We start from the raw sequence: 23026 nt of genomic DNA on the forward strand, positions 1-23026 counted from the left end.
CGGGTCATCTAGCTGCCCCCAAAGCAGTATTCTTGAAGGACAGACATGGCTACGTCACTCCCCCTGCTCAAGAAGGTCCAGTGGCTCACTACTGCCTCTTATGTCAAATACAAACTGCTTTTTGGATCTTCACCTCCAGCCTCCAACCTGCCTGTTGAGACGTTACACATTCCACACCATACACACTATGGTCTAACCAAACTGGTTTATTTGCTCTCCCTCACACCCAATATGCCTTCTCCTATCTGCTTTTGCACAGGCTGTTCCCCAGACCTGGACCATACTTTCTTCTCAATTCTGCCTGGAAGAATCTTTCCCTCAAGGCACTGCTCAAGCACCACCACCTACATGAGGCCCACCCTAATCATTCTGGTTGCTGGTTCCCACCCCTTCCCCCCATTACCTTTTATTGACTAGGTATATACTGATGTGCAAGTGTTGTTTCCTTTGATAGAATGAGAGTGCCTTGGGGGCTGTTCCGGCTTCATTTTTGTCATTGTATTCCCAACACTGAGCAAAGTGTCTCACATATACAGTGGGCACTTAATACCTGCTTGTTGATTGATTGATGTTAGGGCATTGAAGTCATCAGAGCAAGAGGGATTGGTCAGAAAAGATGTTCAGGAGGAGGGGACTTTTGAACCAGACCACAAATAAAGAATCCCCAAACCATTCAGCTTGCAGCATCGGACTAGCTGCCGTGCTGATGTATAAATTGGGATCACTTCACTACACACCCAAAGGGGAAAAAAAAGTTTCCATCTTCAAATGTTAAGCTTAAAATAAGGTACTACTTGGGTGCCAGCTGATCTGTGAAATCTGCTGAGTAAACTGGCAGCGTCCTCCGGAGAAAACCAGCCTGTTTCTCCCTGGCTTTCAGGAGTGAGTGTGGAAGGGGGTGGCAGGGAGACAGAGGAGAGTGACTCTGGGGCGAGGCAGTCCAATGGATGGCCCCCAGCAGGCCAGGAAGGAAGTGAAGGGCTGGATGAGTGGAAAGCATTGCTAACCAGGACAGGAGGCAGCATGGCCTCCTCTTCCAGAGGTATAATTATGAAGGAGGAACCTGCCTCTCCAGGCTCACTCATGCCCAGCCTGCAGCATCCAAGGAGAGCTAGCTTTCTGTCACATTCCTCTCCATCCCCACGTCTATTTCTTTGCAAGCATTTCTGGGGCTTCTTCATGGGTAAATATATCCTTCCTCCTCCAGCAGAGCAGGGGCTCCCTGAGGACAGGAGCTGTGTATAAGACCAGGGGTTCCTGGAGGGTGGGGCAGACTAGTGCCTCCCTCATCAACTCCGAGAGCCAAAGCATCTGCATCTCTTCACCTGGTGCCTAGCATAGAGAGGTGCTCATATCTCACCTCTAAAGTTATCTCCCCCTGCCCCAAATACACACACACACACACACACACACACACACACACACACACACACACACATACGGAGAGAGAGAGAGAGAGAGAGAGCGCTCTGTCTCATCCAAGTACATCTCCTCCTTCGTATATTCCATGTTCATTTCCAACTCCTCCCCTTTGCTTAGACTGTTCCTTTCACCTGCACATGTCCTTTAAGTTCTAGTTCAAGTCTCACCTCCTCCAGGAAGTCTTCACAGGCTACACTGATGTTGCCTTTCACTCAACTAGAGTTTTACTGTCTGGACCCCATACTCCACAACTAGACCCCTGATCACACAAGCCAATTCAACACATATGTAATGAGCACCTGCTGTGTTCAGGGCTCTGGGCACTAGAAGATATATGTGACCCATCAGCTCCTTGAGGGCGGGGGCCTGGCACTGTGTCTATTGCTCATTATATCCCTAATAGCACATTGGGCATAGTAGGTGTTCTGTAGATATTTCTGGAGTCGATGGATGTTTGCTGAATTCACAAAACAATTAACTACTATGTTTCAGGAATAGTGCTAGGTACTGGGAAGGAGAAGAGATGGGTGCAAGCATTTATTAAGTATCTACCATATGCCAGTCATTGTGCTAAGCACTTTTCAGATATTCTCATTTGATCTTCACATTTGGGGTTTTTGTGGCAAAGATTCTGGAGTGATTTGCCATTTCCTTCTCCAGCTCATTTTACACATGAGGAAACTGAGGCAAACAGGGTTAAGTGACTTGCCCCAGGGTCACACAGCTAGTACAAGTCTGAGGCCAGATTTGATGGTCTGGACTCTATCCACTACACCACCCAGCTGCCAGCCCTCTATCTGCTTTGCCATGTAGCTGGGGATATAATGGCAAAAACAAAATATTCTGTGTCTTCTGTGGGGAAAGCAGAGGACAGCATGTACACAAATATGTAAACACAAAGTCACTGGAACAGGGAGAGAGTATTCACCACTAGGGGACTGGAAGGGCTTCCCAAGGGTAAGACAAACAAAAACAAGGATTCTTGGAGGTAGAGATGAGTTGAGAATGAATCCCTGGCATGAGGGATGACTATGGGTAAAATGCACAGAGGTGGGGTGGAATGTTGAATATGGAAAACAGCTGATAGTTCAGTTTGGCTGGAATGTAGAGTATGTGAAGGGGAGTCATGTGCATTAAGCCTGAAAAAGTTGGAGCCAGACTGCAGGGGGCCTTAAATGCCAAACTGAGGAATTTACATTTCCCCCCTCTGGCAATAGGAAGCCATTAAAGGCTTTAGAGAAGGGGAATGACACAGTGCCACCATCCTGTACTCAAAGACTGTACAATTCTCTGAGGATGAGGACCATGTCTCCTCTTTGTTTTCCCCACAGGGTCTAGGAAAAGCCTGCGCCTACAGTAGGTTCACAAAGAATGTTGGCTGGATCCATGATGGGTAAGAACCTTGGGGGTTCTTATGTAATGGTGGCTGGAAGACAGGCTTGCTAAGATACTTACAATGGGTGTTCCAAAGGGGATGTAACCTGTAGGAGAAAGGGAAGGATAAATAAGCAAGTCAGTGCCTCATGCCTATTTCCTGAGCAATCTCAGATGAAGAACCTGGGCAGTGAGGATGACCCCAAGAGTTCCTCTGAGAAACAGCCCGGGTTCACCATTCTAAACTGACCTTTCTGGACTGAGATCTACCCTGGACAGCAACAGGAGGGGTCAGGGGAACATTGGGAGTCAAGGCACTGTGCAGCTCAAATATTTTTTCTGCCATATACTCCACACCCCACTCTTCTATCACACACGTAGGATATGCAGCTTTCTCCAGAGACACGGAAGCGAGCAGAATACCTTCCCCAATCTTCAACACCCCCTCCTGTAGTATCATTTCCCTCTCCATCCAAGCCAGTCTCTTTGCTAGGACCCTCTGGGCCTTGGGCTCACAGAATTCCCTCAGCCTGGAATGTGCTTCACCTTTATCCCCTCTCCGCAGGCTGCTCTCAAACAGAGTCATTATCTCATCATGGGTTCAGAGATGGCAAGGACCTTAGATAATGTGTTAACCAAACTCCTCATTTTATAGATGGGGAAACTGAGGGCCAGAGAGAGTAAGAATTAGGAGACATAACACACAGATTTAGAACTAGATGGACCCTTAGAGTCCATGGAGACCAGCCCCATGTTTAACAGTTGAGGAAATGAGGGCCCAGGAAGGGGGCTAGCCCAAGTTACCTCAAGCAACTAGCCCAATGTCACAAAGATATCAGATGTCAAGGTCAGGATTAGAAGCCAGGTTGTCTGATCCCAGTACCTATACAGGATGGTGTAATGGATAGAGCTCTGGTTGGGAGCGAGGAAGACCGAGGTTCAAATCCTACTTTAGATACTTAAGAGCTGTGACCTCAGGCAAGCAATTTAACCGCCCTGTGCCTCTGTTTCCTCCTATGTAAAATGAGGGAGTTGAACTCAATGCCCTCAAAGGTCCCTTCTGGGGCCATAAGATCTCATGACTTGGCCAAGATGGCACATGTGGTGACTAGCAGAGTCACCCTCAAACCTACCTCCTCCACGCCAACACCATTTCCATCCAAATGTTGTCCATCCTCAGTCCATCCTTTCTAAGGCCCAGGTCGAGGAAACCTGTCCTGCCCTTCCAGCCCCAACCTCCCCAATAAATGAAGCAACATTGACTTCTGCCTGCTCTGACCCTTAAAACCACACAGCTTCGCGGTTCCAGCTATGCAAATTTAACCTTCCCACTAGACCAGGCAATCCTTGAGGGTAGAGACATGTCTTCTCTAGTCTTCTCCTTTCCCCTCTAACAAAATGAGTCTCTCTGCTCCATGAAACATAGGTCAAATCTTCCCCACTCCAGGAAGCCTTCCCTGATTATCCCAACTGAACCCATGCATCATAATAACACCACGTTTTATCTGGAAATGACTTCTTCCACTTAAGTGAGCTTTCTAGACAAATAGGTGCCAAGACGTTTCCATTTTAGCCAATTTTGAAGGTACTGAATACTTGTCTTTTTGTAGTTATTAATACTTTATCTTCTTATAAAGAGTACTGTGAGTTAGTCAGTCGGATGCTTTCTGGGTTGCTTTACAAAGTGATCCCTCTGAGTGTGATGACTAGTGTAAATAGCATTGACTGGGGCAGAGGACAAAGGAGGGATCAGTTCCTCTGGGCTGGTACTTCCAGGAGGACTTACTGGAGACAGTATTGGGCAGGCTGTGAAAGAAGGGCAAACTGTAAGAAGACATAAGAGGTGGAGGTCCACAGTGTGGAATGCTGCATCCAAAGAGATGACTCTTTGGGAGGAGGGAAAGGGAGGGATACAGTCAAGGGATGCTGGTAAATGTTTAACAACCAGCTATTATATATGCACACACTCACCCATAACACACTTTTAAATCTGCATAATTAACATTTTTCCCTCACTTTCTTAAGTCTAAGCAATCAGCAAAACAATAAATTAAGGCCTGATTTGTGGTATTTGTCAATTTCCAAGGTGTAAATGCTCACATTGAAAATTTAACAGCTGGCTCTTGTGAGCTGGTCTGAGCTGGCACCAACATACCCTTGGATGCGGGAGCAAAGACATCAATCAAAATCTATCTTTTTAAAGGAAATAAAAAAGACGGGCAAGTGTCCTTTGCAAGTGGTTGCTCTAACCTGAGAAGTGGTGACCATGTTTGGTGGAACAACTAAGGGGTGTGTGTAGTAGACCTTATGGTTATCGGCAGGAAACTGTGCCTGTCCCCTGGGCACATGGTTCTAATTTGTCCCCGTGGGGGCCAGGCTATGGATGCCATTGTATGGGTGCTGATAGTCAGAAGCCCAAACAGGACAGAGACAGGGGGGAAAACATTGCTCTGTGAGAGGATCTGGATTCAAATCCTACCTGTCACATACAACCTATGTGACCTTGGACAAGTAAATTCACCTTAGTTTCCTCATCTGTTGGTCTAGATGACCTGAAGTGGCCTTTCAAGCTCTCGTGCCAGAAGGCTTTGGCTTCCCAGATGGACAGACAGCTTGCTTGATCTTACCTGACATCCTAAAAGGCATGAAGATCTTCTCATTGGTGTCCGGGTGCAGGATGGCCTGTGAGACAGTCAGGAAATAGCACAGCATTGAGACTAGGGTGAGTTCAGGTGGGGCTAGGATTGGGGGTAATGAGGGGGATACATCAGTGGAAGAAGAGGGTAGAAAAGAGATTGAATGCCCCAAAGAAAACTACAAACGGTGAAGCATGGCAGAGTGAGACCTTCTATCCTGTGACAGTAAACGCCACACAGAGCTCACCCTCTTTGGACCCTCCCACACTACCCATGCCTAGAACGGAGCTCTGGCCAGAGCTCCTTGGATGCACAAGACCGATTTATTGCATGGGTTCTAGCCCTGGCCGAAGCCACTGGAGACAGTATTTGGGTTATCCCAACCCTATATCCATCCACCCCTTTCTAATGGGAGCAAAGGGGAGAGGAAGTTCATAGTAAGTCTCATGGACACTAACGGGAAGGGAACTGAGCTTCTTCAGGAAATCCCCATTGTGGCCTGGAATGTAATTCATGAGAACGAGGGAGGGAAAGGTTCCACAAAGAGGAGAGAAAGAGACTGGTTCAAAGCTAGGCATGGCCTGAGATTAGGGGAAAGAATTCTAAATCAAATTACCTGTTTGATTTTCTGAGCACTCCAAAGCTGAAAGAAGAAAAAGAAGATATTGGAGTTTAACTCGATGAAGAAGTTACAATGTATAGTAACAAGGTACTGATACACTGAATCGAGAGGCTGAGAAGCCTAAATCGTGGATCTGAGAACTAGATGGTGTGACCTGAGGCCTCCCAGGGGAAAAGAATACAGGGGCAGAGCTCTCGGGCTTCCTGCAAGACCCAGCTCAAATCCCACCTTCCACAAGAGGCTTTTCCTACTCCCCCACTCCCGACTCGCTGCCTTCCCTCGGAGATCATCTCCCATTTACCCTGTATATATTTTGTACGGACATAGTTGTCTGCCTCCTGTCTCTCATCAGATTACGATCATCAGAGACCATATTTTTTCCTTTCCTTGTGTCCCCAGTGCTCTGCACCCTGTCTGGCAAACAATAAGTGCTTAATAAATGCTTGTTGACTAACCGAAGTAGAATGACACAAATTAGCCTTCTGTGTCTTACCCAGTTGTAAGTCCTGGTCACACAAACATTTTAGACTCTAACAGCTAGAAGGAAGCTCAGAAGTCACTTGATCTATTTTATACCCAAGAATGGTTTCTTCATGACATGATTATCCAACCTTTACTTGAAAACCTCTAACAAGGGAGAAAACACCAGTTCCTAAAGTCATGCATTCCATTTTCAGATAGTCCTGATTGTTAGGAGATTTTTCTTTATATCAAACCCAACTTTGCTTCTCTAATAACTTCCAGCCCTGGACCTGCAATCAAATCCTAGCTCTCTAATTTATTTTTTTATTTTTTTATTTTGGCTAGGCAATGGGGTTAAGTGACTTGCTCAGGGTCACACAGCCAGTAAGTATCACGTGTCTGAGGCTGGATTTGAACTCGGGTCCGCCAGACTCCAGGGCTGGTGCTCTATCCACTTGTAAGGAAGATGAAGTTTAGTGTGTATAGGATGGATTTTTTGTTGTTGTTTCTTAGAGTTTTCTTCCCAGGATCCATAGCCATCACAATCTCTGCCTCCCGGGTGTTAAATATGAGTTCTCACAATGACGGTCGAAAACAGTTTCTACTGCACAGTTGAGGTAGGTATAGGGATGAAGTGATGTAAAATTGTGGGGCTGTTGCTGGCAATGTGCCTTCTTTGTCTGCTGCGCTATAAAGCAAGTGGGCATTGGTCAGTGAGTGGGGACCCCTTTAGGGGTGAATGCACATGCTGGAATGCTATGCATGCCTTGATCGGCCCCCTTGAGAAAGGGACTCTATGTGTTTGCCTCAACCAGCCCCCATTGAGGTTTGAGGGGATTTAGAGGAGAGCACAAGTTCTGCTGGTCTCGATTGACCCCATCAGGACAAGGGGTAGTTGCCTCCCCCCTTCAGTCCGGGAAGGGTTGTTAGGGAATGCTGTAGGGGTTGGAGCTCCCATCATCAGCAAACTCCCTTTGAGAAGACTAGACTAGAATAAAGTAAGCTTATTTAACCCGTTATTATGACTCCACTCCTGTCTTCCTGTCTGACCAGATCAAAAGCAAACCTGCTAGTGAGAGAGGAGCTAGAAGCCCTACTGTGTCTCCTTCCTAAGAAATGGCATAGCGGGTGTGTTTACTTGTCCAGCACCACTGCCCCACCTAGTTGCCTTGCCAGCTAAGTTACTTTACTTCTCAAGGCCTCAGTTTCCTCATCTGTAAAATGACAAGCTGGTTGGACCAGGTAACCTCTGAAGTTCCAGCAAGATCTAAATCTACTAATGTAAGGAAGTTTCAAAACCAAGCTCATGTTTCTCTCTCTCTCTGTCTCTCTCTTAAATGACTTGCCCAGGGTCACATAGCTAGTAAGTGTCTGCGGCTAGATTTGAACTCAGGTCTTCCTGACTGCAGGGTCTGTGTGTACTCCAATGCACCACCGAGCTGTCCCCTAAATTCTCTTTCTCCATCACTATCAACAAAATCCAGGCCTATTAGCATTTCAAGCAGAGTTTACAGTAAGGCTAAGGAAAGCAGACCCAGCCCAGGGCATGGGTGGAGCAGGCAGAGTCAGTCCACCAACTAGGATTTATTAAGCACCTGCAGTAGGCCAGGCTAGGCTAAGGGCTAGGGAGGCAAAGAAAAGCAAAAACAGTCATTGACCTCAAGGTGCTCACAGCCTAATTGGTAGATACAACATGCCAACAACTTTGTACAAATAAGATACAGGTGGGATAAACTGGAAGTAGTCTCCAAGGCACATGAAGGAACTGGGCAAGTTCTCTACTGCTCCCTCACAGTGTCATGGAATGTTTGCATTGCCAGAGTTCAACACCCTCATTTTATAGAAGAGAAAACTGAGGCACAGAGAAATACAGAGACTTGCTCATGGTCACACAGCAAATCCATTGCAGAGCCTGAGCCAAAATAACAGAATACAGTTAAAAGGGGTTTCCAAAAGTTATCTATCTGGTCCATTCCCCTGAGAATACCAAAGCATGTGGTCATCTAACCTTCAGATGAAAGCCTCCAGTGATGGCGAAACTCACTGTCTCTTCTTCCAATGCTGGATACTTCTAAATGTAGGGTTTTCCTTATATGGTGCTGAAATCTGTCTCTATGCAACTTCTACCCCTGATTGCTAGTTTTACCCTCTAGGTACAAAACCCACCTTGGGCATTTCCTAACTGTGTGGCCTTGACCTCTCTGAGACAAGCAAAATGACCCTAACTCCCTCTTCTGCAGTGGTCTTCAGAGACCTGATGGTGAAAGATAAGCAACTCTCCTTAATGAGCTCATTGGGCAGTTAAGGAGCCAAGTTTCACAGAAAACAGTGAACAGTCATTCTAAGACCGCAGGGTTCAAGTAGGAGATTCTGATGTGTGTGCTCTAAAGGCAAAGGGGATTTGATGCAGGGAAGGGAAAGAACATGGCAAAAGCATTATCGGGGAAGGCTTCCTGGAGGAGATAGACGAAAGCTGGGCCTTGAAGGTTGTAGAAGATTTGGAATGACAGTGAGCAGAGATCAGAGAATTGTAGGACTTGCAGCTGGAAGTGACCTTAGAGATAATCTTGACCAGGGTCCATTAGCTTTTTTGTGGCATAGACCCCCTCTGGCAGCCTGGGGGAGCCTATGGACACCTGGCTCCAAGGAACTCTTTTTTTTTTTTAAATTCACAATTAAAGGAAATTCTTAATTTGTTCAAAGTTAGTAAAAATAATGATTTTTTTTTCTATCCAAACTTATGAATTCCTTGAAATCTCTCCATGGATCCACAATGTTAAGAAGTCCTGATTTGGTCCAACCCCCTCATTTAGAAAGAAAATTAAGCCATCCAAGCAGCAGGTCAGACATAAGCAAAGATAAGTCATGGAAACTGACAGTTCTGTAGGTCCTTTAAGTAATAATAGGGATAGCAAACCTTTACATAGATTTAAATTTGCAAAAGGCTTTAAATATATTCTTACTGGAGACAAAGGAGCAGCTGAAAACAGGAAAATCTGGGTTCAAATCCTGGCTCTGACACTTCCTAGCTATGGGACCCTGGGCAAGCTGCCTGACCTCTCTGAGCCTCAGTTTCCTCATCTGTAAAACAGAGGGTTAGACTAGATGGTCTCTAAGGACCTTTCTGGCTTTAAATCTGTGACCCCATGAACCTTTGCCATAATGGATAGAGAGCTAGCCTTAGAGGCAGGAAGACCTGGGTGCAAACTCTACTGCTGACGCATACTGACTGTGTGACCCTGGGCAAGTCACTGGATAAATGCCCCAGCCGGCTCTCTAAGACTTTAAATTTCAGAAAAGGTGCCAACCTGTGCTGGTAGAGGATGAACACAACTACCACAGCTAGGGGGCGCCACAGCGCTGGGAGCATCAAGCCTAGAATCTGGACACCCAATCTGGCCTCAGACACTTCCTAGCTGGGTGACCCTGGGCAAGTTACTTACCCTTTGCCTCAGTTTCCTCAACTGTAAATAATAACAGCACCTACCTCAAAAGGGTTGTTGTGAGGATCAAATATGATAATATTTGTAAAGCACTTAGTACAGTGACTGGCATGTAATAATAATATAATAATAATTTCAGCTAACATTTATGCAGCACGTACTATGTAGATGTTATACAAATGCCTGTGCTCTTCCTCCCTTCCCATTGGTTTTATTATCACCATTACACAGATGAAGAAACTAAAGTTCACAGCACAGATATGACCTGTCCATGGTTCACAGTGAATCAGTGGCAGGGCAGAGATTTGGCCCTGGGTAGTTGTGGCTCCAAGTCCATCCTTCTGTCCCCTAGGGCAGCCTGCAATGTGTTAGGAAGAGGGAGACCCTACCCAGTGCTAGTTCAGGATGGTTTGGACCGGTAAAGGGAGTGGAAGAGGCAGAGAGACCAGGCACTGATTATGGAACAGAAGGGAGGAGGGAGATTGCAGGGTCAAAGATGTGTGAGCATGTGAGAGAGAATCATTTTAAGAGCCACTCACATTTTCTAGGTCTTTAAGTTTTGCAAAGGGTTCTCTATATATTATCTCATCTGAACCCCACTGTAACCCTGGGAGGCAGGTTCAAATGGGTGCTAATATGCTTCCACTTTATAAATGAGGAAAGTGACTTGCCCAAGGTCACACAGCTATGAAATACCAAAGGCAGGACTTGAACCCAGATCTTCTGGACTCAGCTATACCAGGCATATTCAGAAGGCATGAGTCAGTCCCTTGTTCCACCACTTATTAAATCTGTGCATTTGGTCAAGTTACTTCCCCTTTCTGGGCCTCATTTCCCTCATCTGCAAAATGAAGGGGTAAATGAAGATGGTCTCTATGGTCTCTTGTGGCTCAACATCTGAGATTCTCTGACCTGAGCGGTTTAAGCCTCAGTGACAAAGAGGATGCAGGATAGAAATAGGGATGCATGGAGTCTAGGGCTGAACCCCTCTGAACGTGCTCCATCTTGTCTGACCTTGAAAGCTAAGCAGTGTTAGGCCGGCTCCATACTTAGCTAGGAGACGTCCTGGGAGTACCAAGCACCCCAGGAAATAAGGGAGCATGTTACATTTCAGGGGTGGGGGGAGGGGTCACGTTTGGAGTCAGGAGACCTGGGTTTGAATCCTGGCTTCTCACCCATGTAATCTTGGGCCTCAGGGTCTTCATTTGTAAATTGGGGGCCCTGGACTCACTAGATGGCCTCTGAGATGTCTTTGATGTTAAATCTGTGATCATGTTGATATAGGGGGTCCCAAAAGTCTTAGTGCAGTTGGAAGCATGGGACACTTTGCATGGAACTTAAAGGTCTACAACGTCCTTTCTTCATAAGAACACTATGAGGTAGGTAGTGTAGGCATCATTACACCTTTTTTTTTACAGATAAGCAAACAGAGCACACATGATCAGCTGATCAGCATTGAAACAGGAACTTGAACACACGTCTTTCTGGGGAATCTGCACCCTTCTCATTCACCCACGCCAGCTGCCTGTCTTTGTGTATGTGTTTGGGGAACCGGGTGGAATCCCGGCAGTGTTTGGATGTTACAGAGGGGGCCCAAGGAAAGGAAGATGCCTTGTCGCCCTTGCCTGCATAAGTAGGTAAGAGATATTCAGCAGTCCTGCCCATCCCCCAATACACTAAATGTTAGGGTTTAATTTAGGTGCCTATGTGTCTTTTGAAATGCCCATCCCCATCCCCACCACTGTCCCATATATAATTACTAGCACCAGCAGAGCCTCAGGTCTTAGGGTTCCTGTTATTCTCTTTGGACCAGAGCTGCTGGGAGGAGGGACACTTGCAGGGTCTGACTCCTCAATAAAGATGAGCTGATCATCATCATAGTTATCAGTCTCTTCCTGGGCCAGCTAGGATCATAGGATCATAGAATTAGCGTCGGGGAGGACCTCAGAGGTCATCACGTCCAACTCCCTCTCTCAGCTGTTGAAGAAACTGAGGCCAAGGAAGTGATTTGTCCAAGGTCATACAGCTAGTAAGTGGCAGAGTCAGAATTGGAACCCAGAACCTCTCACTTCAAATTCAGCTCTCTTTCCACTGTACCACATTGGACAGGGTAAATAAGACTGAAAAGAGGAAAAAGGAGAGTAGAAAGTAGAGGCAGAAGCTCTGAAGACAAAGGGTTCTTGTGTGGTTTTCCCTTAGGGGAAATCGAACCTTCATCACTTCACCCAGAGGCTTTATCATATGCCAGGCAGGTGCTAGCTGTTTGAACAACCAGTCAACCAGCAGGGGGAGCCAAGCAACCTCCTCATGGGCAAGTCTCTCTGCCCACTGTGTAAGACCCCATCTTTTGGATTATCAAGGTCACCTGTCAAATGGGGCTACTCTTGATGATCTCCAGCTAAGGCTTCCCACCTGGAGGGTTGATGATTCTGGCTCTAAGGGGACAAAAGCAGCCTGGTCCACACTAGGGACAGGGTGCAGCTCTTGGAGTCAGGAATATCTGAGTTCAAATACCACCACCACCACCTCTGCACTCGGGACACCTGCCTGGAAAGCTTGTTACCAGTGTAGGTAAACATTAAACTACTATATTAACACCAGCTGCTATTACAGCCGCTTACTTGATCTCCCTATAGCTAGCCTCTCCATTTCCCTAGAATCCAGAACTCTCGCCAGAATCCTAAAGTTGTTTTGACCTCATTACTCCCTAGCTCAATAAATTCCAGTGGCTCCCTGTTACCCCCAACACCAACTATCTCAGGTCGGCTAAAGTGCTATTTTTAAAGCATGGATCTGACCATGCCAAGCCCTATTTCTTGCCCCTTTGTTTGTATCCCCAGTGCTTCAGCACAGTGCCTGGTACATAGTGTTTATACATGCTTACTGACTTGACAGGTCCATCACCCCTTGTTCAAGAAGATCTGGTAGCTCCCCATTGCTTCAGGATAAAATACAAAATCTTCTTTGGCATTTAAAGCCCTTCCCAATCTGGCTCCAGCCTCGGTTTCCAGCCTCATTTCATGGGACTCCTCCTCTTCACACACTTAAATTTCTGGCCAAAATTGTCCATTTCTTGGTAAGGTCATTCCATCTCCTGCATTCACGTCTTTGCCCAGACTGTCCCCCATGCCTGCCCTGCTCTCCCTCTTCACGGCCCCCTCCTGAAATTCCTGCTTTTCTTCAGGGTTCAGCTCACATGCCACTCCCTAGGCAAGACCATCCTAGCTTCTCCCAGTTCTCAGTGCTTTGCCTTTATTTTAAATATACTTTTGACTGACATTCTGTATAACTATACTATGTCAGAGCCAGGAGGACCTGGGTTCAAATCCCACTTCTTCCACATGCTGACTGCATGACCTGGGCAGTGCCCCATGAAGGGCTGAGCAGCTGTGGGGGAAGGAGATGAGGGGTCTGCTCCAAAACCTAAATCATTGTGTATTTTCTTATCTCTGGACATGGTGTTCCACTCTCTCCCAGAGAATGGAAGTCTCTTGAGGGCAGGGATGGTTTCATTTTTGTCTTCTATATATTTGGGCGTGTGTGTATGCGTGTGTGCGTGTGCGTGTGTGTGTGTGTGTGTGTTTGTGGAGAGAGAGAATGAAGCATCTATTCTCTACTAGGTGCTGTGCTAAGCACTGGAGATACACATACAAGCAAAGAAGACAGTCCTTGCCCTCAAGGGTGTCACAGTCTAATGTGAAAAAAGAACTCCCAAAGAGGATGGGGAGGAGGTGTGGGGTGGAGAGGGCCAGGAAGTGATGTGGGGGCCTAGCTCTGGGCAAGAGGAAACTTTCCAAAGCTCACCATGCAGAGCCTGGCACCCCAGGATTCCAAGTCCTAGTCGGGGCAGGGGAGATGTGGGTGGGAGGGGAGGGTGTGGATGACTGGAGGGGAAGCTTAGCACTGTGTCTGGAACATAGTTGGTGCTTAAGAAATGCTTACTGAATTATTATAGAGTAATAATAATAATAATAATAATACTTAGGTGACTCTGGGCAGAAAAGCTTATTAGTTGTGTTTGACTAGAGCAGCGGTAGGGTTCTGTGAAGTTTGGATTCAGTCAAAGGGCCACACTTGAGGACCTAGAGGGCCACATGTGGCCTCGAGGCCAGAGATTCCCCATCCCCGGACTAGACCCAAGGAACAAGTTTCTAGCTGCAGCCCCCAATGAACTGATGCTATAGATAAATAGAGACAGACAGATTGGGGCGGAGGGAGAAGGGGAGAGGGAGAGAGAGGGAGAGGGAGAGAGAGGGAGAGGGAGAGAGAGAGACAGAGACAGAGAGAGGTGGGGAGAGATACAGAGACAGAGACAGAGACTGATTCACTTACTAGCAGGTTCTGTTTTCAAGTCCTTGACACAATTAAATCAAGAAGAAGCTCTCTGAGGACTCCTCTCTCTCACTTGGCTCTCCCTTTCCTCACAGTCTGCCATATCCCAGCAGGAGCTGGCCTCATAAACCGAGACACATCAATTACTTCCTATAAGCTTAACATAATAAGGTTAGAAGGCAGTGAAGCCTGAATTCAATGGGCCCTCTCTGCTCTCCTGATTATAGGCAAAGACTGTCTAAACTACAGCATGGAGGTATTGGGAGAAGATCCATGCAACAGCAGAACACTGAACTGGGGAGAAGCTGAACAAGTCTCAGCTCTTTGGCCCAGTGTCTCCCTTTGTAGGGAGACAGAGTGGTGCAATGGTTAGAGAGTTTGACTTAGAATCAAGAAGACCTAGGTCTGAATCCTTCCTTGGACACTTTACTGGCTGTGTGACCTTGAGCAAACCACTTCATATCTCTCAGCCTCAGTTTCTTCATCTGTAAGATGGAGACAATAATAGCACAGGGTTCTTTTGAGGATCAAACAAGATAATATATTTAAAGTACTTTGCAAACTTTATATTACATTAAGTGCTAACTCCTATTATTTAACTAGGGAAGCTAGGGGGCACCATAGTGCATAGAGTGCCAGGCCTGGAGTCAGGAAGACTCCTCTTCCTGAGTTCAAATCTGGCCTCAGACACCTACTAGGTGTGTGAACCTGGGCGAGTCACTTCACCCTGTTTGCCTCAGTTTCCTCATCTGTAAAATGAGCTCCAGTATTTTCGCCAAGAAAACCCCAAATAGGGTCACAAAGAATTGGACCAGACTGAAAAGACTGAACAATAACAACAATTATTCATCACTCCTGATGAACTCACTAATTGATGTAAGATCAAGAATGCTAGGGGCAGCTAGGTGGTGCAGTGGATAGAGCACCTGCCCTGAAGTTAGAAGGGCCTGAGTTCAAATCCAGCCTCAGACCAAACACTTGACACTTACTAGCTGTGTGACCCTGGGCAAGTCACTTAACCCCAACTGCCTAAAAAGAAAAGCAAACAAACAAAAAAAAAAAGATCAAGAGTGTTGATAGCAGCCCATCCATTCCTGATCATCCTTTGTAACTCTTGCCCAAGCCTCCCATAAATCTTGCACAGATGTGCCTGCCAGATGTACTCTGTGCCCAGATTCATTTTGCTCAGCCATTTTTTTTTTATTAATATGAGGAAAAGCTCACGAGTGATGGCTTGGAAGGGATGACACATTCAGAATAACTGCAGTATAAAAAAGGTATTAATAAAACTAATTTTTTCAAAAAGAGAATATTAGTATTAGAGATGAACCTTTGTTTCGAGAAGCTGGGAGTAAAAACACAGTACAATTTCTCAAATGTAATTCTGTCCACCCTCCTTCCCTTCATTTCTAGGTCCAGTTTGCTGTCCATCTACAGTGATTGTCCAACACAGACATACTGAGTTTACCAGAAATACAAACTGTATATCAGAGTCTGGATGTTAGTCACTCTTCATCCACTTGGTTTTTCTTGTGTGGATGGTTAGACCAAATGGAAATCAGAAGACTGTGTGATCTTGAGTAAATCATTTATCATCTCTAATCCCTAGTTTCCTCCAAAGCAAAATGAGAGGATTTAGTCTAGATGGTCTCTGAGGTCCCTTCCAGCTCTAAATCTATGATTTTATGAGTGATTATGGATCTCATTTAGGATGGACTTCGGTGTTCCAGGGTTTGATGCAATCAGCACAATGACATCCACAAATGGGAGCATCTGGAAAACCTCAGCATTTAGAGGCAATCCATTTTCAATTTGGATTCTTCAATGGACATTCTCCATGTGGTGGCAAACACTTTTGATATTATTATGGGGAAGGGGGTAGCTGCTGAGAACATGGTGGTAAGTAACAACACACATGCCCAACTTCCAATCTCTATCAAGCTTTATGAGCCCAATCTACAGATGAATTAAATGTAGCATCTACAAAGTGGGGCGGGGAAGGGAGCAGGCAGGTTTCTCCAAATGATATGTGTCAACAGAACCCAGTCACACAATTGACAGAAAGGTAGAGACTTCATGCTTATTGCATTAATTATTTAACAAGCATGTTGTTTAGCAGAATAAAATACCTTTTTAAAGACTCTTCACCAACAACGTGTTTCCCATGCACTTCACAAAATTGTACAAGGTTCTTTGGATTACTGGGCCAAGTCTAAAGGGAATGCTAAGCCCCCTCCCACCTCCACTTCTAGACCTAGCTAGGGGCTTCTGACCAGACAGCCTCCTCTGGGGATAAATGACTTTTCTTACACTATTGCTGAAGAGTGAAATGGCCATATACTAATTATCTTCCTCCCCTCTTCCCTTCTTTTCTCTCCTTTTTTCTGGTCTAGAGGTTGACGGATTCTTAAGCTGAGGTCCATGAACCTCAATACTTTGATAGCTGCATCTCAATGCAATTGGTGTCCAGGGGCCCATCAACTACATGGGATCGTCAAAGGGTCGATTTATTCTATTACGTGAACAGAAGGTGCAGAACTCCTGTTCTAGACTGAGTTCTGGCCATGGACCCTGTCCAGAGCCAAGACTAATGGCCTGGGCTCAAGCTGAGTCTCCAGGTTTAGTAGAACCTTTGCTTTCCTTTCTCATTGTCAGGGTTAGAGGGATTCAGACAGGGATGTAGAATTAGGCAGAGCTTTATGGGTATAACCTTCATTTGACAGGTAAGGAAACTGAGGCCTCACCAAAGGTTCAATGATTACACAGAGTGTCAGTACTAGGGCTAGAACTATTGTATAAAATCTAGGGATGCTTCCTGGAGAAGGAGGCATCTTAGGAGCTCCAGCAGAGCAGACCATAAAAGCAGATCAGGAGGTGAAGGCACTTACGCACTAGATTTGGCTATTCTCTTTGACCGCCTGACCCCTTGTCACAAATCTTTCAAACTTCATGAGTTGGGAAACTCGAAACCACAGCCAGGAAAACTAGGCAGCTGGTGGTGCAATGAATAGTCAGGAAGACCTGAGTTCAAATCCTACCTCAAGCATTTACTCGCTATTTGTCCCTAGGCAAGCCACTCAAGCTCTGCCAGCCTCAGTTTCCACATCTGTAAAATGGGAATAATATTAGCACCTGCCTCCCAGGGTTGTTGTGAGGACCAAATGAGTTAATATTTGTAAAATTTGCCATAAATGGTAGTGAAAATCATTAATCAAGATGCCACACTCACTATGATCACTTGAATGGGTGGGAGGGAGAGAAAAGACAAAGGAGAGAGAGGGAGGGAGGGAGGGAGAACAAAACAGAAGAGGGAAAAAGAAAAATAAGGAAAACAAGGCAGAAAGAAAAGAATGGAAAGAAAAGGGGAGGAAAGAAAGAAAAATGAGGAAGGAAGAGATAGAATGGAGGGATAGGGAAGGAAAGAATGAAAGAAGAAAGGAAAGGAGGGAGGGAAAGGAGACAATTTACTACCAAAGGACCATTTCATTCTTCAGTGACAGTGTAAGAAAAGCCACTCATCCCCAGGGAGGGCTGGCTGCTCAGAGGCCCTTTCACTGTTTTCTGCTAGGTCTCTGCTGGTGAGGAGTGGGGCAGCCCTCCTGCTGGGCAGATGACTGGAGGAAAAGAAAGTGGCAAAAGCAGAGTCCTGATGCCAGGGAGCACAGGAAGAGGAACATAATCAACAGGAAAGGGTAAACATCTCCCAACAGTTCCCCTGCCTACCCAATGCCCTCCGGTGGGGGGTGGGGGTGGGAGTGGTCACCTCGTAAGCCCCAACCCTCTCCTCCCCACCCTACCCCCATGCCTGTTTGAGGGAACTGCCAAATAGAGACCACAACCCCTGGCCTGGGGCTGAAACTTTTGGGTTTTTTTGTTTGTTTCGATTACTCCCAGAGGTCTTTAACGTTAGCCCCAGCAGGAGACCACGGTTAATCTAGGCAGAAACACTTTGTGAAGGTGGGAACACTCAGGGTCCGTCATGCTCAAACTAGGAGTCCATGGAAGTCTGTCTCACTTTCTGTGCCCTTTCCCACAAGCCCTGCTCAATATCCCCTCTTTCTTTAAGCCTCAGGCTGCTCTGGGTCCCCGTTATCAGGGGGAAAAGTGAAGAAAAACTCACGAACTTAATAGCAGCATGGTGTGATTAAAGAGCCTTGAAGGAGTTCAGGGATCTAGGTTCAGATCTCAGCTCCAACACTTGTTAGCTGTGTCATCTTAGGCAAGTCACTTCACCTCTGCCAGCCTCAGTTTCCTCGACTGTAAAATGGGGCCAATAAAAGCATCTACTTCACAGTAGTGTTGTCAGGATCAAAGATAGTATGTAAAGTGCTTTGCAGATAATGTCATTATTATTATTATTCCAACTTTAAATCTATGATCCTAGGAAGGCATCTACCTGCTCCATTTCTGCTATCTAGGAAAGGCCAGTGATGTTATGTATAACAAGAATCTGAAACAGGGGCAAGAAGGGCTCTAAGGAGCCTGCAACAGGCCTGGGATATAGGAAAGTGAACCTTTGCTGCTGTCTTCTTGGGACTTCCTCTCCTGGTTTTCCTCCTATCTGACCCTCTTCCTCTCTTACTGGATCTTCCTTCACATCATGCCCTCTAACCATAGATGTCCCTCAGGGCTCTGTCCTGGGTCCTCTTCTCTCCTCCCTCTATACTGTCTCACTTAGTGATCTCAAAAGCTCCCTTGGATTTACTGTCTCTATGCTGATTATTCTTTAATCTGCCTTCCTGCCCTAACCTCATTGCTGACCTCTGATCTTAATCTCCAAATGCCTGCCAGAGATTCCAAACTGGATTCCAGTAGACATTTTAAACTCATGTTCCAAACTGAACTCACCTGTCCCCCGAAACCCTCTCCCCTCCTACCTTCCCCATTATGGAAGAGGCTCAGACCCTAGGAGTCCTCCCAGATTCCTCACTATCTCTCACCTCCCCCACCCCATATCTAACCTGTTGATGAGGTCTATTGACTTCACCCTTGCAACATCTCTTCAATATGCCCCCTTCTCTCCTCTGACACTGCCCCCACTTTAATGAAGGCCCCATCACCTCCTGCCTGGAGTATTACAACAGCTGCTGGTGGGTCTGCATGTCTCATCTCCCATCCATCCTCCACTCAAAGACTGGATCAAAAGGATCTTCTTAAAGTGTAGGTCCTACCATGTTCCCCTCCTACTCAATAAACTGGGAGTATATTGAGGAGTGGTTCCTATTACCTCTAGGAGCGAACACAAGATCCTCTGGGGTTCAGTCCTTTATAACCTGCCCCTCCTACCTCTGCCATCTTCTTATATCTGCCTCCCTGCCATGTTCTCTTCCATCCAGCGACACCGGCCTCCTGGCCCTTCCCTGAACAAGACCCTCCATCTCCCCATTCAGGGCACTTTCTCTGGCTGTCCCCCACCCCTGGAATTCCCTCCTCATCTCTGCCTCCTGGCTTCTCTGGTTTCCTTTAAGTCCTGACTAAAAGCCCATCATTTACAGGAAGACTTTCTTAGCTCTTCTTAATCCTAGCACCTTCCTTATTTTCTTCTCCTGTATGTCGCTGCTTGTTGTATATTTACTTGCTTGTTGTCTGCCCCTTTGGAGTCACGAGCTCCTGGAGGGCAGCGTTTGTCTTCTGCCTCTTTTCATATCCCTACCCTTAGTACAGTGCCTGGCACAGAGCGGATGCTTAATAAATGTTTGTTGACTGATTGACTGAAACATAGATTGGGGTGGGGTTATGAAGGCCTTTAGATGCTGAACAGAGGAGTGGATATTTGATCCTAGAGGTAACAGGGAGTCATTGGAGTTTATTGAGTAAAACAATGATGTGATCAGATGTGTACTTTAGCACAATCACTTTGGAAGCTGTGTGGATTGGGGTGGGGAGATCCTTGAGACACAGGAGACCAATTAGGCCGCTTGTGGCTCAACATCTGAGAGAAGGACTCCCCTGGGGGCGGAGGAGAGTGGTCCCAATTTAAGCCTACCTGCAAAGGGAAGTAGATACCAAAGGGTTGAACCATAGTAAGAAGAGGCCTGGACCAGTTCAAGGTCCTTCCTTGGGCTATGTGGCCTGTAGAAGAACAGGTTCCTAAGGGGCATCAGAAAATAGTTACAGGTAAAAGGAAGTCAACTTTAGTCTTCTAGCTTCAGAGGGCAGAGCTAGGACAACCAATCTAGGTTGCAGAAAAGCAGCTTTTGGCTCAGTATAAGAAAGCACTACCTAAAATTCAAACTGTCAAGAGACAGATTAGGTAGTAAGTTCCCTGTCACCAGAAGTGCTCCAGCAAAGGCTGAATGCCTATCTGTCAGGAATGCTGTGGAGTTTGTAGACTGCAGGGGGAGGTTTAACTCTGAATTCCCTTTCAGTCCTTCCAATGAGGATGATGGATCTGGAGCCAGATGAGCTGGGCTTATATGCTGGGACCTTGGGCAGGTCACTTGGAAACTCCCTGCCTCAGTGGCCTCATCTGTGAAATAAGGGTTGGCCTGGATGGCCCCTAAGGTCCCTGCCAGCTCCAGGTCTCTGCTCCTACAATCCTATGACCCCTGGCCTGTGTGCCTCTGAGGTTTGATGTGACGATTAAATGACTTTATGGGTGTCAAACTACATTGGAACATAGAAACCTTTGGCATTATGGCTCTGTCTTCCCTGCCCAAATGCTGGGGTCAGCCTAACCAGAATGCAGGCTTCTTTAGGTTGGGGACTATGCTTTTTTAAGTCTAGGTTTCCTCCTCATCCAGCAAACGCCTAGTACAGGGCTGGGCATCCTAGGACCCCCCCCCCCAAGCCTACATACAAGCTCCCACCTCCCTCCATTTCTCCCAGGGAGCTGGTCCCCACCCAACTCTGTCTCCCTGCACTTCTGCCTTTGCTCACTCGCCAGCATCAATCTGTCTCTCCAATCTGCCACTCCGCTGGGCCCGGAGGAAGCTCCTGGAGCCCAGGGGACACAGATGCAGCTTCACCAATTAGAAGAACAATGCAGCCAGGGCTAGCTCAGGAAGAGGAGCAGGTGCCATCTCAGAATGTCTGCTGCTCAGGGAGGGCCCAAAGGGGCAGGCAGGAAGGGCAACCAACCTGGTTGGGGGAAACGAGTTTGGGTTTTTTGCTCTTCTCTTCTGGTGGCATTTCAGGGTCAAGGATGGGGTCTTGGTAGATACTAGCCCAGGAATGAACCAGCCTCTTCAAGACCATGGCACAGCTGAGGGGAGACAGGAGCAGGAGGGCTCTAGAAACTGTCCCAAGCCTCTCTCGACTGGCCTGTCCACCATCCAGGACATCTGACAGCTCTTTACGATGCCAGTCGGCAGGGCCTGGAATCTCTCCTACTGCCCCTGCCCCCCAATACAAATCAAGAAACAAAACCGTCACTTGGACCAAAAGTTTCAGTCCCCTCGATGGCCAAACCTTTCCCCAGAATCCCTTGCAAACAGAGAAACACACTCGTTCTGAGCCACTGGTAAACAGAAAGTCCACATAAATGGCTCACGTCAACACTGCTCTTATCTTGTTCAAAGGGTTTTCATCTCAGATTACCTAGTTTCAGCCTAATGGTGACTCCTATAAAGTAGGTGAGACAGGTGCTCTGAGCTCTATTTTTCAAGATGCAAGGGCCATCTCCACTCCAGCCACCATCCCCTCCATTTCCACGCTCTCGGGTTGGAATTCTGAACCCTGCTCCTGAGCACTGGGCTAGGATAGGTGAGCTTCGGCCTTATTTTGCCAGGAACCAGGCCTTGACATGACACGCTAGGCTGTCTCCCAGCCCCTCCCCCTTCCAAATTCCCTTCATGTATTGCCTTCTTCCATTAGAATGTAAGGTCCTTGAGGGCAGGGACTGTCTTGTTTGCTTGTATTTGTGTCCCCAGTGCTCAGCATAAAGCCTGGCACAAAGAAAGTACTTAATTATTGCTCTAGCTCTCTACTTACCTATTCGGTGACTTGTCCAAGGTCACAGCTACTTAGTGATAGAATCAGGACTAGAACCAGCTTGTCCAACTCCTAGTCTAGGCATTTCCCCTGAGACACGCCACCCCCAAGAGACAGATGGGGGAGGCAGAGGCAGCAGCAAGAGTTCTGGACAATTCACAGAAGAGCTCGTCAGCCCCTGAATTAACTGAGAGGTGGCTGCGAGAACCCATGTTGAATGAAACCAGAAGAAAGAAGAGCAAGGAAAAAGAAGCCTGTGAGGCCTGATTCCTATTTAACCCCTCCCCGGAGACTTCACTTTTAAATTAGAATTAGTCACAACCTGATTTCCTTTTGCAGTTGTCTGACTTTTGGGGGCCTCAGACCCACGGTGCTTGCACAGCACATGTGGCCCTCGGAGGGAGTGGGCAGGGACACCAGAGGCTCCCGAGTCCATAGCTCTGAGTGGCCAGGCAGATGCTGGAGAGAACTCCCAGAATGCCGCAGGCTGTCTGAGCCATCTCAGCCCTTTCCAAATGCTTGGGGAAAACTCTACTGGTCAGGAAGGTTCTCTGGCATTGACTCAACTGGCGTCTCTGCCACTTTCATCCATTTCCCCACTCTTTGGGGCCAAGGAAGACAAGTGGCTTTCAAATGCTTTAAGCCAGTTATCACGTCCCCCTTGTTGTCTCTTCTCCATGATAAAAACCCCCAGTTCCTTTAATTATATGCCATGATCTCATGTTCTTCAGCTCATCAATGTCTTTCCTGTACCAGCCCCCAGAACTGAACACAAGACTCCAGAACTGAACACAAGACTCCAG

At 46.8% G+C, this 23026-nt stretch overlaps 1 protein-coding gene across 5 annotated transcripts in view; it reads right to left on the reverse strand.

Annotated features, from left to right (window-relative positions):
- Positions 1-23026, reverse strand: part of SFXN5 (sideroflexin 5) — a 206060-nt gene that overhangs the window by 117827 nt on the left and 65207 nt on the right. For 3 of the 5 annotated variants that reach the window (XM_027840006.1, XM_027840009.1, XM_027840007.1), the window contains 3 exons: positions 6049-6075; positions 5424-5478; positions 2878-2903 (listed from right to left, as the gene is read on the reverse strand). In XM_027840006.1, coding sequence (XP_027695807.1) covers positions 2878-2903; positions 5424-5478; positions 6049-6075 — 108 coding nt within the window. The remainder of the gene's footprint in view (positions 1-2877; positions 2904-5423; positions 5479-6048; positions 6076-23026) is intronic. The other 2 variants (XM_027840008.1, XM_027840010.1) reach the window with 1 other exon arrangement.

The sequence above is a fragment of the Vombatus ursinus genome, unplaced genomic scaffold, assembly GCF_900497805.2.
Source record: "Vombatus ursinus unplaced genomic scaffold, bare-nosed wombat genome assembly UNPS02014837.1, whole genome shotgun sequence".
Lineage (NCBI taxonomy): Eukaryota > Metazoa > Chordata > Mammalia > Diprotodontia > Vombatidae > Vombatus > Vombatus ursinus.